This window comes from Ptychodera flava, chromosome 16 (assembly GCF_041260155.1).
Source record: "Ptychodera flava strain L36383 chromosome 16, AS_Pfla_20210202, whole genome shotgun sequence".
NCBI lineage: Eukaryota > Metazoa > Hemichordata > Enteropneusta > Ptychoderidae > Ptychodera > Ptychodera flava.
The window spans coordinates 9291274-9309608 of record NC_091943.1 but is presented as its reverse complement, the minus strand read 5'-3'; the positions used below and the strand labels follow the sequence as shown (position 1 = coordinate 9309608).

At 38.7% G+C, this 18335-nt stretch overlaps 1 protein-coding gene across 3 annotated transcripts in view; it reads left to right on the top strand.

The window, feature by feature from the left end:
- The window catches only part of LOC139152749 (alpha-N-acetylgalactosaminide alpha-2,6-sialyltransferase 5-like), a 55322-nt gene that overhangs the window by 9336 nt on the left and 27651 nt on the right, over positions 1-18335 (top strand). For 2 of the 3 annotated variants that reach the window (XM_070726074.1, XM_070726073.1), the window contains exons 2-4: positions 406-636; positions 9959-10371; positions 13181-13288. In XM_070726074.1, coding sequence (XP_070582175.1) covers positions 406-636; positions 9959-10371; positions 13181-13288 — 752 coding nt within the window. Of the gene's footprint in view, positions 1-405; positions 637-9958; positions 10372-13180; positions 13289-18335 lie in introns of those variants that run through there. The other variant, XM_070726072.1, reaches the window with a different exon arrangement.

Below are 18335 nucleotides of genomic sequence, written 5' to 3'. Positions count from 1 at the left end.
ATTTTACACACTCCATTTCTGAAATGCAGTTAATGTTTAACCCTTTTCCTGCCAGACAGTATCACTTCTCCATCTGCCGAGTCAGTTAAGTGGTATTGAGCCAAAACCATATGTATTTTCACCCACTTGGTTTGTTATGTTTAGCAGCTTTAGTCTGTAAAACCATGGTTTCAGTCTTCAGGGACCTTCAAATGTTCAAGTCTTCATTGAAATGCACTATATGGGACATGTTTTGCTTCACTAGTTTTAAACAACTTTACCTGATGGTGAAATATGAACTTGGCAGGAAAAGGGACAATCCTTAATTTTTTTGCGTCTTACCTAAACTTTTAGAGGAGATTGGAAAGTTTTAAATGCCAATGTTGATGATATTTTATATTCTATTTTGTCTTGGTTGTTCTACAGAATCAGTGCCTGCAGAAGTGTTTTGTTCTGGTTCTTGTCTTGGTTGTGGCAGTTACCTTGGTAATCTATGTATACACCGACCCAAAAGTACATCACGGAATGTTACACGAAGCAAACAGTACCGTTACATCTATAACTGCAACTCATTTTGATTCTGCATTGCCAGTGATAAGAGGTCATGAAAAACTTACAAATCTTAGTGGTTTTGTATCTCTTCTCAGTCCTGATAAGGTAAGGGGTATCTCTATCAATTTCCAAACCTGAGTTAATTAGTCTCTTGGCAACTGCACTGTTCATATTCCCTAAACTGTTTGCTTAAAATGTACACTACATGTATTTTTTCCACATTTATTGAATTCTTTAAAAGGATGATTACGCCAATGGAAATTATTCCTTCCTTTATTTGCTCCATAAGAAGAGTGACAATGTGTAGTGTCTCAGGAGCTTGTACATAAGCTTGTTTCCTATTGGTTGGCTTGATATCATAGACATTAATGATCCATACAGTGTTCGAAATAATCGGTGGCAATGGTGGCATTTGCCACCAAAAACTGTCAATCTGCCACCAAAATTTTTTTCTGGTGGTATTTTTCTGCCACTAAATTTTGGGTCATCATGTCATCGATCCTACGGCTTGAATGAAGGAATGCTGAAGGAACACGCGTTGTCTGACGGCGGAAAAACTCATTAGCAAAAAAAAACAAAAACAAACTAATTGCGACATTTTGGCATGAATGAAAACATAGCGTGAATCCAAACTTGTGATTGGCTAATCTCCATATCGATGACAGCAGCTTTTGTACACTTGACATGTTGTTGCCCTCAGTGATCGCCGCATATGCAGTCATACCGCACAAGATAAAAGCATGTTGTGACATTTTGAAAACAAAGCCAAACTGCAGCCTGCATGAATTAAATAATGATAAATACTTGCAATTCATTAGCCAGTACAGGCTCAAAAATTCCTATCGCCCGACGCCCGTGGCTAGTGAATATTGCGTTCGGGCAAGTAAAATCAATATGCTTCCCGCCGACGGGCAAGTGCACTAGCGGTTGAATTAACTTAGCTCTGGACAATTCAAGCTTGAAAACGTATTCCATAAGGTCTGTACACGCCTACAATCATTGTAATCCTTCAACTCTCAGAAGTTTTTCCTGAAAACCCTTGAAAATCGGCCCGCACATCGCAAAGTAATCGTTCTTGCTGTTGTAAAACACAAAAAGTCGTAAAAATAGAGTTTTGCGACATGTTCTCTCCGACGACACGGAGTGAACTCACTGTTTTGTATGTGTGCCGTAAAGTGGTATGCTCTTGACAGTGGTTGCCATTCTCTTTAGTGCAAGTGTATGAGTCGTATGACAGTCGATCGCGATCGGCTTCACGCGATAGTGTAATTGCATCATGTGCTTGGTAAATGGATGTAAACTTATTCGAAGCCATGGATCTCGGCAATGCTTACTGCTCAACGTAAATCAACACCCTGTTGAAAAAATACAAGTTTACATCGTAGTCGAAACGGGCTCAGTCGACCAAGGAGGCCACATATTGCAGCTACGTAGTGCGTGAGATGCAGACAGTTTCAAATTACGTGACCTTGGTTGTTAGGGATCGGCTCTCACTTAGAGAAAACAATCTGCACTGAAGAGTAACGAAAACGAAACTTGAATCTGCTCTCTTGACGAATACATTTATCAAAGAAAACTTTGAAAGACTGCTGTGCTCAGTGAGCAAACATGTAAACAATTAAAAGGGTTGCAGATGTACATGTGCGTATGCATTGGAAGATAAACACTACTACTAGCAGAGCAGTTGTTTGTAATCTCAGCGTGATAATAAAGAGCAGCAGCCAGCCATGCACATTGTAAATCAAACAAGCTTATTACTCTTATGCAAATTTTAATTTGGATTAGGTTGTGGAAAAATTCCAAATTCAAGGATGTTTTCGAGATGGCCAAATCTACAGAAAAGACTAAAGTATTCTCACATTTCTTCAGCTACATTTCAGATTTGGTAATAGTCCTGCATTTTAACAAGATGTACATGTAGTTCATGTTTGAATCTGTTTTTTCCCTCTTTGAATTCACTTCATATGGCCAAACTCTTGCTCTCTGTTACAAATTACTGGTACAGTTATTAGAAATTTACGGCAAGTAATTTTTCCTCTCGGGCAAGTAAAAATGAAATTCACGTGTCCCACGGTTAGTAAGTTTGAAAATTTTTTTTCGAGGCCTGCAGTATGGGTTGACTTTTTGTGACGTGTACTCACCATATTTTCAAGAATTTATAAATTAGAATGAGTATGTGGCAATGACAAAATGCTGTATTATACCGATCACATGATGTGTTAAACTGCCACCAGATTTTTCATAATTGCCACCTGATTTTATATCCGGTGGCAAACTTTTGCCACAAGAAATAAAAAAGTATTTCTATCCCTGCCCTATCAAAACAGCCAATCAACTACATGTACACACTGTGCTCTTGCTGTCTCTCGTAACGTTCGTAAATTATGACAAAAAATGAAAATTTACAAAAAATAATAAAAGCATGATTCGGGATTTACGAATGTTTTCATTAATTTTGATCGATCATTATGAATTCTTGGGAAATACGCTGTCATATCTCTTCTTTCAAAAACTGTCCGGCCCCATCATCTGCCATTGATTGACAGCGAAGTCCTTCAGCATGTAATGGTCAGATGATAGCTTTGGACTTTGACCAGAGCTAAAATGACCAAGATCCCCCTGGTCATATACTCTGAAACTGATGCATTTTGTATTACGGTAGCTTTGAGACATCCAAACACTCACAAGCTGGCACCTTTCCAGTTTGACAGTAGCAGCAGATCGAGGGAATAGTGTTGATCGCGATTTCAGGTTTGTTACTAAATATAGCTGCACACCCGCGACTTTCAAACAACGCTGCCTAAAATTCGGACAAACTTTGTTGTTGCGTGCGTGGCTGTTGTTGGAGCTTGTAGTCTGAACCATAAAATACCATGAACCAGTGTGACTTTTAATAACCATCGTAACGCTACCAGGTTTTATTTTCGTTGTTTATCAGGAAATTGCAGACAAATATTTATTTAATATGCATATTAATGAGAGAAAAACATGATGTCAATTGCGATCAGTGCTATATATTCAGCTGGCAGGGGGGTCTGCATTACATGATTCGTGCCTTCTAATTTTTTACACTAGTTTTGGCAATCACACAGTAAATAATAAACACAGTATTGTAGAAACAAAGTTTTGATACCATGAATAGATAAAATGCTTTCAGCAGATTCAATTATAAGAAGAATATTACAGAAATTTATATCTTCAACATCTAATAGGCCAAAATAAAAAATATGTGCTGTTCCGATTACCCGACCTACCCCACTTTTATCCCCCCGACCCTAGACTTTTTAGAGCTTCGTAAACCCGGAAGTAAAAATAATGATATGAAAAAACGTGAAACGCATGAAACTAATTTAAGTTCGATTTTGATACTTTTTGATCTACTTCAATAAAATGCTGTTGAAACAATACCACGCGTAAATTTCCGTACGCTGATTTTGCATATGAAAGCCTATCAGCCAGTTGAGAGTTACGTTCACAAAAGTTCATTGCCCTAGCCCGATAAGGTTTCTGTGTCACATCATCTCTGCACGATTGAGAAAAGGAGACAAACTGAAGGTTTTGTGCATCATATGAATGTCCATAACACTCTGAAAATAATTCTGATAGCAAAATTGACACGAAAAATTGGACTTAATATTGGACTTTACTGTTACAGAAACGTGTTCAGTGCAGACTGCACAAGCATTGAAGCAAGCTGTGGTGTCAAAGGGCGCATGGCCTGGGCCCGGTTTTTGAATTCAGTGAACAGACACTGACTCATTTTTCGGAGCAAATAAACCCTAAAATTAACTGTCGGTGACAACCAACCTTTCTGTTTGTTATTTTCCCCATTCTAAAATGACTGAAAAAAGCAACTGGAGCAAATCTGACATCGAGAAAAACTCGACTCCGCATTCAATTCAAAACAAGGGATCTGACCCTCTAAGTTGTTCGTTTTAGCTCTACTGAGTCTGCGCCACAAACTACAAGACCAGCTAGGTCACTACAAAAACACAGCTCACTGGTTTGCAAAGGGCAATGTTGATCCAAACTTACAGTAGTGAGGGATGATATACGCACAGTAAAAACGTGACAAACAAGCACATTATTTTTTTCAGAAGCTACAAAACATTCTTTTATAACTACAACAGATTTTTTTCTTGGCTTGTGTAGTGCGGACAGTTCTTAGTAAAAAATGAAAAACATCCATTGAAGGTACAGTGCATGAGGGGAACGCTCCATTAACTTGGACGTACCCGAGTAACCCGAGTTGGTTATCAGAGGATTAATCTCTATGTCAACATATGCGAACAGATTATCTTTTAGTGTAAACAAAACATTAGCACTGCCGGAACTACTTTTAGCATGGCCCATGCCGTGACGGCACTTGTCCGGCACTCTGCATGATTTCTGACCAGCGTTAAAAGTGCCGTCCAGCACTTGCTGTTACTTTGAAGTCATCATTTAGTTCATAAAATTGCATGAAGAGTTTACAAAAACGATGGTACTATAGAATCCCTTTCAAATAAAATGCTGTTTAAACAATACTAGCAGTTAATTAACGTACGCTGATTTTGCATACGAAAAGCTATTTTTGTATGAGAAAGTACGGTAGCGAAAATCAGCACAACAAAACAGGACTTTTACTAAAACGTTCTCTTTCAATTTCAGTTCATACTCACATTGCGGAAAGGTGCATGCAATGTAATGAAAGTCACGAGCAAACTTTGGTGTCAACGGATCCAGTCTTTGAATTATCAATGAACACTCACTTATTTTTCTGGTCAAAAGCCAAAGGCTACTTGTCCATCGCAACAAGCCTCTCTGTTTGAATCCGCGTGTTCATTTTTAGCCGGATGCCGGCCAAATTGACCGGCTACTTCCGTATTTTGGCCGGCTACTTTTCAGCAATGTTTCGCTCTCTAGCTCCGAAATTCTGGTTTTGATAATAATATTTGATATTTGTTGTCTTGCAAGCCGGAGATAACATTTCAGAAGTGCCTATGTGGCTATATGTAATCTAGCAATTTACGCGGTGAACTTGTTGCTATCTAGTATCAGCCTGTAGTACCGCGATCTGCGAACGTGTACTGTACTGGGAATCGCTCTCGAGGTCATCCTTGCTTTCCCGACTACAGCCCGAATTATTCCGACGTTCACATCGGGTGCAGCTTACCATTGGACTGACGTTACGCCCACCAATATACGGCCATTTCCGAATAAAGCCGACGTTTGTTTCTCTCAAACGCGAAAGAGAAGAAAGTCTCAAACGCGGAAGAGAAAGTCGACGCTTCAGAGCTTTTTTTCTGCGTAAGAGTAGGGCCTTGTCTGATGGGTAGGTTTTTGATCAAATGTAAAGCGACCAAAAGTTACTGAGTCTCATTTGTCATACTTTTGAAACGCCACGTCAATCCATCCATAGTCGATCATAGATCTACATCGCGTTTTGTGGAGGGGCCGTGGTTAAGCGGAAGGGAAAGTCTACGCGGGAGTCTACGCTTGAAAACTTTGATTTTCTGCGTAAGAGTAGGACTTTGTCTGTTGGTTGCCGGAGGTTTTAGATCAAATCTAAATAAACAAACAATTATACTTGGTCTCATTTTCCGTACTTTTGAAACGCCACGTCAATCCATCCATCGTCGATCATAGATCTACATCGCGTTTTGTGGAGGGGCCGTGGTTAAGCGGAAGGGAAAGTCTACGCGGGAGTCTACGCTTGAAAACTTTGATTTTCTGCGTAAGAGTAGGACTTTGTCTGTTGGTTGCCGGAGGTTTTAGATCAAATCTAAATAAACAAACAATTATTTGGTCTCATTTTTCGTACTTTTGAAACGCTACGTCGATCACAGTGTCAACTTTCAGGTCGACCACAGTCCCTCTATCCACCGGTCTGGAAACGCCTATTGTAAAGGTGTCAATCACCTGGATCGCACTGCCAAACCGCGATACGAGGGGCAGTCACGTGATAATGCGTAGCTTGGGTTTGTCTAGACTCTCCACAGTCGCTGTGCCTTGTTTTGTGCGCGCCCACGATGGGCCTGCATTAGAAGGCAACGCTGTGCAGCAGTGAGCACGCGCTGCCAGACACAGCTGGATTCGCGTCGCGTCTCTGAAGGGCGCGCGCGTGTTCCAACAGGGAAGAACGCGAATCGCAGGGTCTCTGCCAGACTAGGGTTTGTCCTGCATGCCACAGTCCCCTATTGTGTGTACGCTTTTCTCGAATTTTCGCTGTTTTTGGCTCTATTAAGTGTTCTCTGCGTCTATCTACGACACGAAGACAGAAATTATCATATCCTGAAACCGGTGTTTGTTTTTCGTGATCCTTCTCCCATCGTAAATGATGATAGTGTGCGATGGGGTTGATCGCTGCGAGTGTGTTGACGCATGGATGTCTATTTTTTACATCCATGGTTGACGTAGCACAAGCAACGGCTGGAATCACACCGGAAAACTTGTCGTCGCTTTCTCTTGCAATGCCAATATTCAGTGCCTCCAAATATGATCTAATTATGTTTTCTGTGTAATATTCTGTGAAATCATGTCTGTTAACTGAGCAGAATAGGAAAGAAAACTGCAGAAATGCATGGATTAAGGGACTGTGGGTCGACCGATATTGCATTATGTGTAAGCTTACTGTGTCACAATCGACTAGTCGACTGCAGGTTGTGTTGTACACATACGGTGTCGTACAGGTTGACGTTGGGTGTCGTCAATTTGGAATTTTATCAAACATGAACACTGGAATTTAGCTCTCTTTTTCAATTATATTCAACATCACCAAAAATCAATGGTAAGCTCGCGAATTCGTTTATTGTGAAATTAATACCGTGAATTAAATCTTTGAAAATTGTGCCGTCCGCCGACCGGCCTCGTTAACTGCCTCTACTATATCTTCTTTCTTATAATATGTACGAATTGTCATACTGTTTACAGACGGATCCGGCTAGCAATTCATTGACTTAAATTCGCTCTATAGAAGATGTAACGTCACAGGATACGCGCAGCTCTTGGAGTCCTTACTCACTCGTTACGTTGTTTGCAAGTGCAAGAAAAATCTCGTGGAAAGAACGTTCCATGCTGTTCTGATCACATTTGCATATATGATCAATGCGCGTTACTGAAGTGAAGCGTCCGAAAATAGGAACTTGAATGAAAGTGAACGAAGAACGATATTTTGTTTCACCATATTTCTAAAACGTAGTTTAGAGCCTAAATTAAAGAATAAACTAGATTACTTGCAATGAAAAAGGGGCAGTTCACTTTTTCCTGTCAACATAGTTCCATGTGCAAGCATATGTGTGTGCCCGTGGTACTGAGTGAGTTGTTACAGCCCTGACGTTCCTATCATAGCACCAGCTCGATAAGATAATCGCAACAATGGAAAATTAACACCTTGGGGATTAAAAGTCTTCTGTTTGTCACCCGAGTTGGCAGGCAGCAACTCGGGTTTCAGGTACCATCAAAGTTAATGGAGCCTTCCCCTAATGGGGAATGGCTGGCTGTTGTTAATTTTGATGTTTGAATGTACATTAAGCCCAAAGAAAGCAAACATATAGAATATGTACAAACAAACATACAGAATATTTAAGCATGAGGGAATATGTTACAATTTTTAGGGATATTAAAGCTTATGAATATTAATGAGTCGTCCGCCTTTCTTGGAAGCCCTATACATTCACAACAGTGACACCCAAATCTTATAGAGGATGGTGTTTGGAGCCAGCAGCTTGGATTGTGTAAGCAAGTGATTTATGGCTTGTAGTATGTATATCACAAGTGACATCACTGCAACATTAAAACTTACATAAGATGTCCTTAAATGTTTCAGTTTAATCTACCCCAAAATTTTAAAATTCCCCTCAAAAATTCCAGGAGAGGGGGACCAATCCCCCCTGGTATAGTATCCTAGATGAAACACTGCATTGATGACAGTAAATATTGTGTTGTGTCAGTTCTTACAAGTCAGACTTACCTGTGGATAAACAGTTCACTTTCCTGTCAAAGAATTGTAATTCAGCCATATCAATTTCCGTGGCAGTCTAATAAACCACACACTTCTTCAATTCTACTTATGAATATTTAATTTTAATAAATTGGTATTCAATTTGAGTGCATTTCGTGAGGAAATTGTTCACTGGTAGTTTGTTTGAAAACGTACAAAATGCACATTGAGAAATAAAAACAAATGGAAAAAAAATTTCCCCACCTACCTACCCTATTTTTGAAAACCATGTAATCGGAACAGCACAATTTTTTTTTTTTTGGCCTTATGACATTGAACTACACCAATCCAAATTAAACAATGCTATAAGAGTACATGTAGATACTGGTTATAGCGTGAGCTTTTATACATATAAATTTTGTTGTGGCTTTGGATTTCAATATCGTTGGTTTTCCCTTTTTCAAACATCATGAGGCAACTTATGATAATTAGCAGGGTAAACCAGGATTTGGAAGGTCTTTACTATTGCTGCATCTGTAAATTGTACAAGTACATGCATTAATATTCAACTTTTCTGAGTTGGTGGATGTCACTCAAAATGTCTGTGTTAGGGGCCATGGATAATTAAAACATGCGTACGGTAAACAAAACAAAATGCGTTTGTCCTCAACCCCCCTCCCCTAAACAAAAGCTTGGAAGTGCGAAAATCCAACCTCATTCTGTATCTGCATCCAACAATTGGTGAATACGTCACTATGCAATCACGCATACGCTACCGACCCCCCCCCCCCCACCCCCCCTCTAAAATCAATCTCTGTTTAGTGCCAACTCAACAATGATGCAACCAATAGAATGCAATGCAACATGATTGTTACGTTATTCTACTCATGCACTGATACATTGTATGTCAGAAGAATGCTGGTGTGGCGCCAGTGCTGTACTGGCCTGGTACACGCCAAACAATGTAGGGTGATATTTTACGATAGAGATAAATGTATGACAAGATGTTGCGATAGGAAACTTGTAGTGCGATTTTTGCGCACGGTAATCGAAATACAACCAAACCCCCTCCCCGCTAAAGATAGATGTTGCATTTACTGTGCGCGTGTTTTAATTATCCATGGCCCCTTAGAGAAGGGGTACTGAATTCATCATGGTTGGCAGAGGGGTCACTTAAAATTTTGAAGTTTCTAATGTTGTTCCTCTGACCCACATGCCATAAATAATGACTGCTCCCTTAGACCACTAACAAAGATCACCATGTAGTAACAGTTGTAATTGGCAGTGGTACCACCACTAACTATCAGTAGTTCACAATGGTCCTACTTAACTTTGTAAATCACAAATGTCCCATTGACCTAGTAATGTATTACCTTGAAGGAAAATGATTATTGGACCAGTTTAACATCATATTCCTTTATATAGTCAGTCAGTATGTAATATAGTCATTCTCGCCAACAACAATGAATCAATGAATTTTGTTTCTATTCTTTCTCATTTTGATAGATTCTCAGCAAGTCTTACAATGACTGTGCTATTATTTCAAGTTCTGGTCACATGTTGAAGTCCGGTGTTGGGTCACAAATTGACAAGGCTGGCTGTGTTATCCGAATGAATGATGCTCTCATAAAAGGTTTTGAGAAGGACGTTGGATGCCGCACAACAGTGCGGGTCATTGCGCACTCAGCAGTAAAAAATGTTAACAAATATAAAAGTCAACTTTTATCCGGCTGTGCCAAGCCAGATATATGTATCGTTTGGGGACCAGTATACAGCATGAGAACTGATGGAAAAGGTTATGCATACAATCTTGCCAGGAAATTAGCACTTGAATTCAAGAATATTGAATTTTACATGCTTACTCAAGAACAGATGAATCTCACAGACAAGACCTATGAGACAGCATTAGGGGCAACAAGGTGAGTTTTTGTGCTGTGTTTAGGTTTTGTTCCCGAAACATATATATATATATATAGAGAGAGAGAGAGAGAGAGAGAGAGAGAGAGAGAGAGAGAGAGAGAGAGAGAGTGAGTGAGTTGAGAGTTCAGTTGCAGTCAAGTAATAATGATTAGCTCGTTCATTTGTGACTCAGAGATTCACGCCGTTACATGATCATATAGTATGTCCACATCGTCCATATCCTAATATTACACCATAAATGTAAAGTTAGACTGTATTATTTAAGCAATCGGCTCATGCTATATGTCGCGCATTGTACCAAAATTGAGTGTATACACGACTCCGAAGGGGTTATTGCTATTATATTATATCAACTTGTGTGTCTTTGTTGTCTTGTTTGAGTATTTTCGTCACTTTAAGCCCAAATGCAGAAATGGACGCTCGAGAGATTGATCGTCGGAAATTCTGCGCCCGAGACCGAGCATTTTTATGTTGGGATTAGGTACACGCACACAGTATCGTACGATAAATACCATACGTTCATCAACATTGCATTTATATTCGCGAAGACTATCATTAAATACCTGCTGCAGACACAGAAAACAGGTCAAGAGTTCAAATCAAAAGAAAAAGTAACAATTTTTTCGTAAATTTACATATGAACAATAGTCCTGTTTTTTTTGGCATACTAAAAATAGATTTGTCTCATTCTGTACCGCTTACGCGTATACGGTATACGTCGACCGTCACGACATTCAGAGGTGGTACAGTGAAGTTACAGGATGTATTTTTGATGGATAATTCGGACGTACCAGAAAACATGCAGTTTTGAAATAATCCAGACGTACGATGACTGCAATTGTGATGAACAGTTGTACAGTGTGTGTTGCCCGATGCAGCGAGAGCTGGACGCTGATATTGTTCGTAGCATTTGATGTCAAATTTTGTCGCAGTCGCCAGGAGTCGTCCCATTGTTATTTTGAACTTCCTGGTCTACATCGTTAGGACACCCTGGTCTGTTGCAGCCCAAACTTTGGTAAAGAATATCTGACATACCGTTACTGTGAGGAAGTGTCAATTTATTAGTGTGTGAACGAATACTAGCTTCATTTTAAAGAGCGGTAGGATATATCACGTCTCGATTCCCGCAATATCAAGAAAAGTGCACGGTGCGCTGTCGCCTCAATGCAATAATTTGTCTACATCACACTCAAATGTGCTGCTTCAGAGATGTATTTTATCATTGATCCCAACTTATTTTCACCGAGACGTGAGTTACAGACCCACACTTTATCTGTGTATCAAAATTCGGTATTCTTTCTTTGAAACAAAGCAGACTGTTTCGGTTTTTTGCGAGGGTCTATGGTTTAGATGGGTACGTTCAAATGCAGCGAGTGGGAAATTTTCAAAAATGCTGGTTTAGGGGCCCGTTTTTGCACTGCTATCAGTGCTAAAACAGTATTTTAGCATCGGTGGAATGAGTTCTCTTCCAATCAGAATGGCGCATGATAGCATGATATAATATAATCTATAATATACACATTTGCTATCACATGTTCTCACATCCAAGACAATAAACAGAGAGTTGTAATATCTTACCTTGAGCACAATAATTCTAGAATCACATGTGAAAGCACTTGAGGTTCTTGGACCAGCATAAGGTGTTACCAAGCAGGGAATTTTCTGCAAACAATTGAGATTTTAATCCCATTTGAGTATACACTTTCTGAAGTTCTGTGAATTATATCTTCCCGTAATCGTTGTTTACGAAAATACTGAATGTGAATGACCATTGATTCACATGACTTGTTTACACCAGATGCTTTGTCTGGTTTTGATTATATTGCCAATTCATGAAGGCATGCAGCCCCTGCTTTTCTGATAAACTGACACAAATAGCGATAGCATTTTAAAGGGACATAAGCTGTAACTTGTGGCAAGTTTTTCAGTATGCTGTTTCTGTACTTCAACTACGGTGTCTAACCCTAATTCATTTACCATGTTGAAATTTCGAGTATTCTTTTTTGTCAACACAGCTTGTATGTGTGTAGTGATCATTGTTTATAAATTCTAGACTAGACTTGAATACAATTTTCAACAATACAGTGGAGATTATACTCATATACAGTAGGTTGTGTTGATATGCTAAGTACTTTGCATTAGGTAGTATGCACCTCGAAAGTGAAAGACTTAAACTTTTGCTCTAACTTTCCTCAAGGAATCTTTCAATCATTCTCTTTCAAAATCAAGAATAAAAATAGGGGGTCACCGTGCAAATTTTGGTACTAGAGAAAGAAATTACCCAAGATTTACCGATATTTGAAATTCAAAATGGCCGCCATCCCTGTGTTAACTCTATGGAGAAAAATGAAAATTTTCGAATTTCGAAAAACTAAGCCGGTGAAAAGTTTTCTTTCACCAAGAGCTTTAAAATGAACCCCCACATGTGGTATATCAGAAGAGAATTGTAAAAGTTTGAGAGTCGGAATGTCTGTCCCCGAGGTGCGTTCTACCTTAAATTACAGTTTAAGGATTTAATGCAGAAAGTGTATGGAAACCACAAAACAAAAGTTCTGAAAAAATAGCCAAAAGATACAGCTTTAATGGAGCTTTAATACAGTACAAGGATAACTGTGGTAATATATGCTAAAGTGTCCTGACTCTTGAACGCAGAGTACTAGTAATTAACTTAGCCAAATCATGCAAATCCTCAGTGATATCTTATAAAATTTGTGTAAAAATGCCCACTTCTCATAACTTTGTTCTTCAGTAAGTTGAACTTTCATTTTGAATTCAGCAATGACAAACCTTTTCCTTGGTTTCTCACAGAAAAGAGACCGGGTCATGGCTGACAACTGGATGGTTCACCATGGTGATAGCTGTCAATCTGTGCAAAAGTAGCAAAGTGTATGGAATGGTTCAGGATGACTTCTGCAAGTAAGTTCATTAGCATACCAAGAATTTGCAAGAAATTCACCTTGTTAAACTGACCGGGGAGGATCATCTTGTCTGCAGTTGGGACCTATACAACGGCTCTGTTGCTGTATTACATATCCCAACATTCCTTGCGCAGATCCAAAATTTTAAAACGATACAAAACTGGTGACCACAACTGAAATAGCTCCATATCAACAAAGGGACACAACCAAAGTTTTATATTTAGCAAAGTCTTGCGATTAAGCTACCAGTGTGGTGAACTATGCATAAAATGCTGAATTTGCTTCACGTGTGCTTGACATTCATTGCCAATATCAGTGAAGTGGCAAGAAGGATGTGTGGCCACAGAGGGGACGATGCCCCTACCCTTTACTGGCTTAAGCACAGTACAAGTACCTGACTAGTTTAATAGCTCTATAGTACAACAGTACTGAGGATGTTTTAAGAGTCAGTCTGAACCCTCAATTTTTAGCTCATATTTGGTATGTATATAAATACCAAAAAGAGCTTATATGGTAAGTTGGTAGCGTCTGTATGTATGTATGTATGTATGTATGTATGTATGTATGTATGTATGTATGTATATGTGTATGTATGTATGTATGTATGTGGGGATATGTCCGTCATACGCAAAAGCTCCCAAACCACCACACCTACCATCTTAGTATTTGGTGTACAGGTAGATCCAGGGGTTGAGATGTGACGTTGTATAAGTGAACATGTCAGTTTCAAAAATATGCAAATGAGGTAAGAAAAAGGGGAAATCCTACAAATGTGCAGGAGTGGTGGCAGTAACTGAAACAGCCCACACATCTAAGTAAGAGGTTTTTGACCTTTAACCTATTTGTATGCAGTGTACCTATCATGTGTAGGAGTGGTGGCAGTAACTGAAACAGCTTATGAGTCATTTCCTGTCATTGTTCATGAACTGTTACATATTAGGCAGACCTGCTCAAACTAAGAGGGACTGAGTTGAATCATTCCTCTGCTATGCATGTTGCTAAAGTTGACCTCCAGTACCTAAAGTTTCAGACCTTGTTTACTTTTGTCATTCTTGTTTTTCTGGTTTAAATATTTCTTGAATGGACCAATTCAAACCAAATATGACCATACTGTCCTTGACGGTATTTTTTATAAACTTCTTTCATAAACTTTTTGAAGTGACTTCTATGCTTTAAACTCAAAGGTCATATTGAAATGTCCCTTTTTGCACATCAAAGCCTTGATTATGTCGCAGGAGTGAGAAATTTTATTATAGGCGTGTCAAAATTTCATGTTTGAAGTGTTCTGGTGTGAATGTGTTAATAAAAATAACCACAGACATTTCAACAATAATCTTGAAATATCTCAAGAAGACAAGATGACCAACAAGTCATGCTTCAGAATTGAACCTTGAACCTCACTGGATTCGGAAACGCTTAATTTGAGCTTTAAGTTGGGAGCTAGGCTGTGTTAGACTTGCATTGTTTCCAAAACAACGATGAATTGAAGACAGATCCAATGACTATGAAGTAAGTACAAATGTTACTGTTATATGTTTGTAATGACCTTTATGCTGTTTGTTCATGTCTGTATGGATGCTATTGTCACATAAGTGGTGCATATCCACATGTACAGTCAGACCGACAATATGTATATAGTGGTCATACAAGGGACCAAGAAAAAGTGACCACCAATGTGGAGGTAGCCTTTCTATAGAGGGTGGATGTGGCATTACTTTCCGTGTATGTGGTGTGCCGAGTGGTGAATTTAGGTACAGATACCAACATGCACATAAGATTATATGTCAAAAAATCTCTTGAAATTTTGATACATGCGTATAATTTCTAAAAAAATTGTGATGCCGCTAAAAAATTGGAAAAATAGACTCATTTATTTCAGTGTAAGAAATCGTTTACAAAGCTTATATGGAGTAGGATGTGCTAACCATTATACCCAGGTTTTGTACCAAATTGGAGCAATTACACGTCACCACTGACCACTTAAGAGAGTTCAGATTTTCAGATTGACCACTTGGTAACTGACTGTATGTGATATGGAGTTACTGCTGTACATTGTTGACATTGCATATCCATTACCATGCGTGTGAGTATCACTGTATTGAGGCATGTACAGGTACCAAAAATGTAATCTGAGACTGCATATTGGGACTCCCAGTTTACCAAAAATACACTCTGGGACCAATCCCAGATTGTTTTTTTGGTAGATTGTGTTTTTTGGCTATCTGAGTCCTGGTCCCAGATTGTGTTTTTTGGTAAACTGGGAGTCCAAGTTTATCGTCAAAGACCTGTACATATCTGCTGTATTTTAATATTTAATTAAGGAAAGTCTTAAGTAAAATGACCATTTTCTAAGATTCTTCTTACTTTCCAATCATTATAATATATACTCAATTTCAGTCTCCTGGACAGGAAACTGTGAGCTGAACATTTGCGATGGGAAATTGTCCATTGACCTGACTGGGAGTAAGCTAGCTGTACCTCAGGTCTTTTAATATATGTAATGACTGTCTTTATTTATATAATCCACTCTGTTGTTAATCCAGCTTAATTTTTAACCTTCCCTGAATGAGACTATAGAAAAAGAGATATTTACATTACAGTTACTCTTATGGGAATCAGTTGACTGTATGTGCAGTTTACATTAAAGCTCAGATTGTGGTGTCATCATGAATACCTGCAGCAGCTGCAAATATTCACAAGGCTCAATATCAGTACTTTATTTTAGGGGGTGGACCATTTGATATCCTGGGGGGGGCTTGGAAGATTGGTGGAGAGCCATTATTTTTTTTCCCACGTGCTTCACCATGAATTATTTTTTTTCTACAGGGCATATGCTGGCAACTTTTTTTTTCACTTTCCTTCTTCGAGATATATTTTTTTTTTACCAAATTTCGGTGCAATGTTTGTTTGCTTGGTTTTTCACACCCAGTAACAAGATGCTGTTCTATCGCACACAGACTATATTCAAGAAACTAAATGAAGTTATGTAAATACATATACATTTGTGATTCACTTTACAAAAACATATTTGTAAAATCATGTACATTTATGGCATTTACTTGTCAGTGTTGTCCTTACATTGAAAGTAGCCGGGTAATTTAAGAAAGTAGACGGGTGGACTGCGAGGGAACGAAGCGACTGAGTGGCGAGTGAGCGTAGCGAACGAGGGGGGGAGAGCGGCGCGAGAGGGGGGTGTCCCCCCTCTCGCAAGGCGAAAAATGAAATTTTGGAGTGAAATGGTTTTCTCTGGTGGCATCTGAGGTGACATTTACTGACTGAAACAGTACTTTTGTTGTGTGTCTTAGACGTGGCTCACATACAACAAAACAAACAAACATGATTTTGTTTTGTTTGTATTATTTATGACACACTTATGGTTTTATTTGCAGTGAAGATGTAACATTTAATCTTAAATCACCTGCTGTCTGCTCATTTCATTGCTCATTTCCCATTCTTCATTACCACATAGTAGTTTCCCCAAAACCATCAAACTCATTCAATTCTAATCAAAACACATTCGCTTTTGTTAAGAAAAACATTGGTAAGATAATTCACTATAACAGTGTTCGCATTTACGAATAAAACAAGCGTATATAGAAAACTCATAACAATGAAAAAATGTGTAGAGAGTCGATCCAATGCGTAATAATATTACACATTGGATTGAGTCTCTACGCATTTTTCATTGTTATGAGATTTCTATACGCAAACGATAATAGTAAATGTTTGCAGGCTGTCTCTCTTCTTGTGGTATTTTGACAAAATCCTTACATTCAGATTTACACATTTCTGGAAAACACTGGTGAGCAATTTCAATTTCAGCATACTTCCTCTAATCAGAAGGTCATGTATACTGTACAATTGTTCATATTCAGTTATTGTTCCTCAAGCTTGAAATGGTTTATGCTTTATAAAACTCCAGAGCTACTGCTTGATTTTTATTGATGCTGCAGTGTGCATCGAACAATTGCCAAGATTTTTTTTTCCGAGTCGCAATGGTCCATATTTTTTTTCCATCAGCCACTTAAAGCCAGATTTTTTTTTTCGAGCAACTCCACCTGGCATCTTTTTTTTTCCCCAAATCTTCCAAGCCCCCCCCAGGATATCAAATGGTCCACCCCTAGTCATGATCTATGCATGTATCCTACCAGAAAAAAGTCTTTGAACCATTTCCGCTGGACTTCCGCGATTTTCACTAAACGGATACAGGTATCTATCTGCTGAGGAAAGGGGATGGTATATGGTAAATGTGAAGAGAATAACGATAAATAGTCTCTTTATGATCATGAAGTCAGCATGGAGCTACCAATTTAAAAGAGTAGCTCCATGATGTCAGTAACAGCCATAGAGAAGTGTAGATGCACCAGCTTGCATGACTACCGTACATGCCACAATGTAAACAAATGGCAGTTTTTTACTGGCAGAAAGTCTGACATCAATGCGACTTTTACATAGCTATATAGCAGAAGTATATTTGTCCTAGAAGCATTGTCATTGTACACAAAAGCTAGTTAGTTCAATAGGGTCTTCTTTGCTTTTCCAACCTTCAAATTTGCCTCAGGAGTTGACAACTGCATGACACGACATCACTCCTGGCATGATAAATATTATTTGTGATTCTTTTCCCATATTCTCATATGTCGAATAAAATTGAATGTACACACTTATGCAAAAACAAGACTGCATTAGAACTGGTACTTAGTTATTTACTCTTACTTAGAAACTGTTTATCATGGCCTATTAATCTTTCAATTTTAGCAAAGTTTTAATTGTTGAATTTTCCTGAACTCGTTCAAAATTAGAAACTGGTCCTGAAATGTTTCCTTTTCTACAATTAAACCTGTAGGAAGTACATGTATGTTCATGTTGAAAGACAGCTCAGAGTAGTGTTTTGCTGTGTACAGAATCATAAACATTTCCCTTTGCCCTTTATGACTGAGAACCAACATGTGGTAGACACTATAGCTCTGAGAATTAGGTAATAATCCTTTTTGTGCCATCAAAAATCATTCCCATGCTTCATGATTTGTGTGATTTCTTTCCAA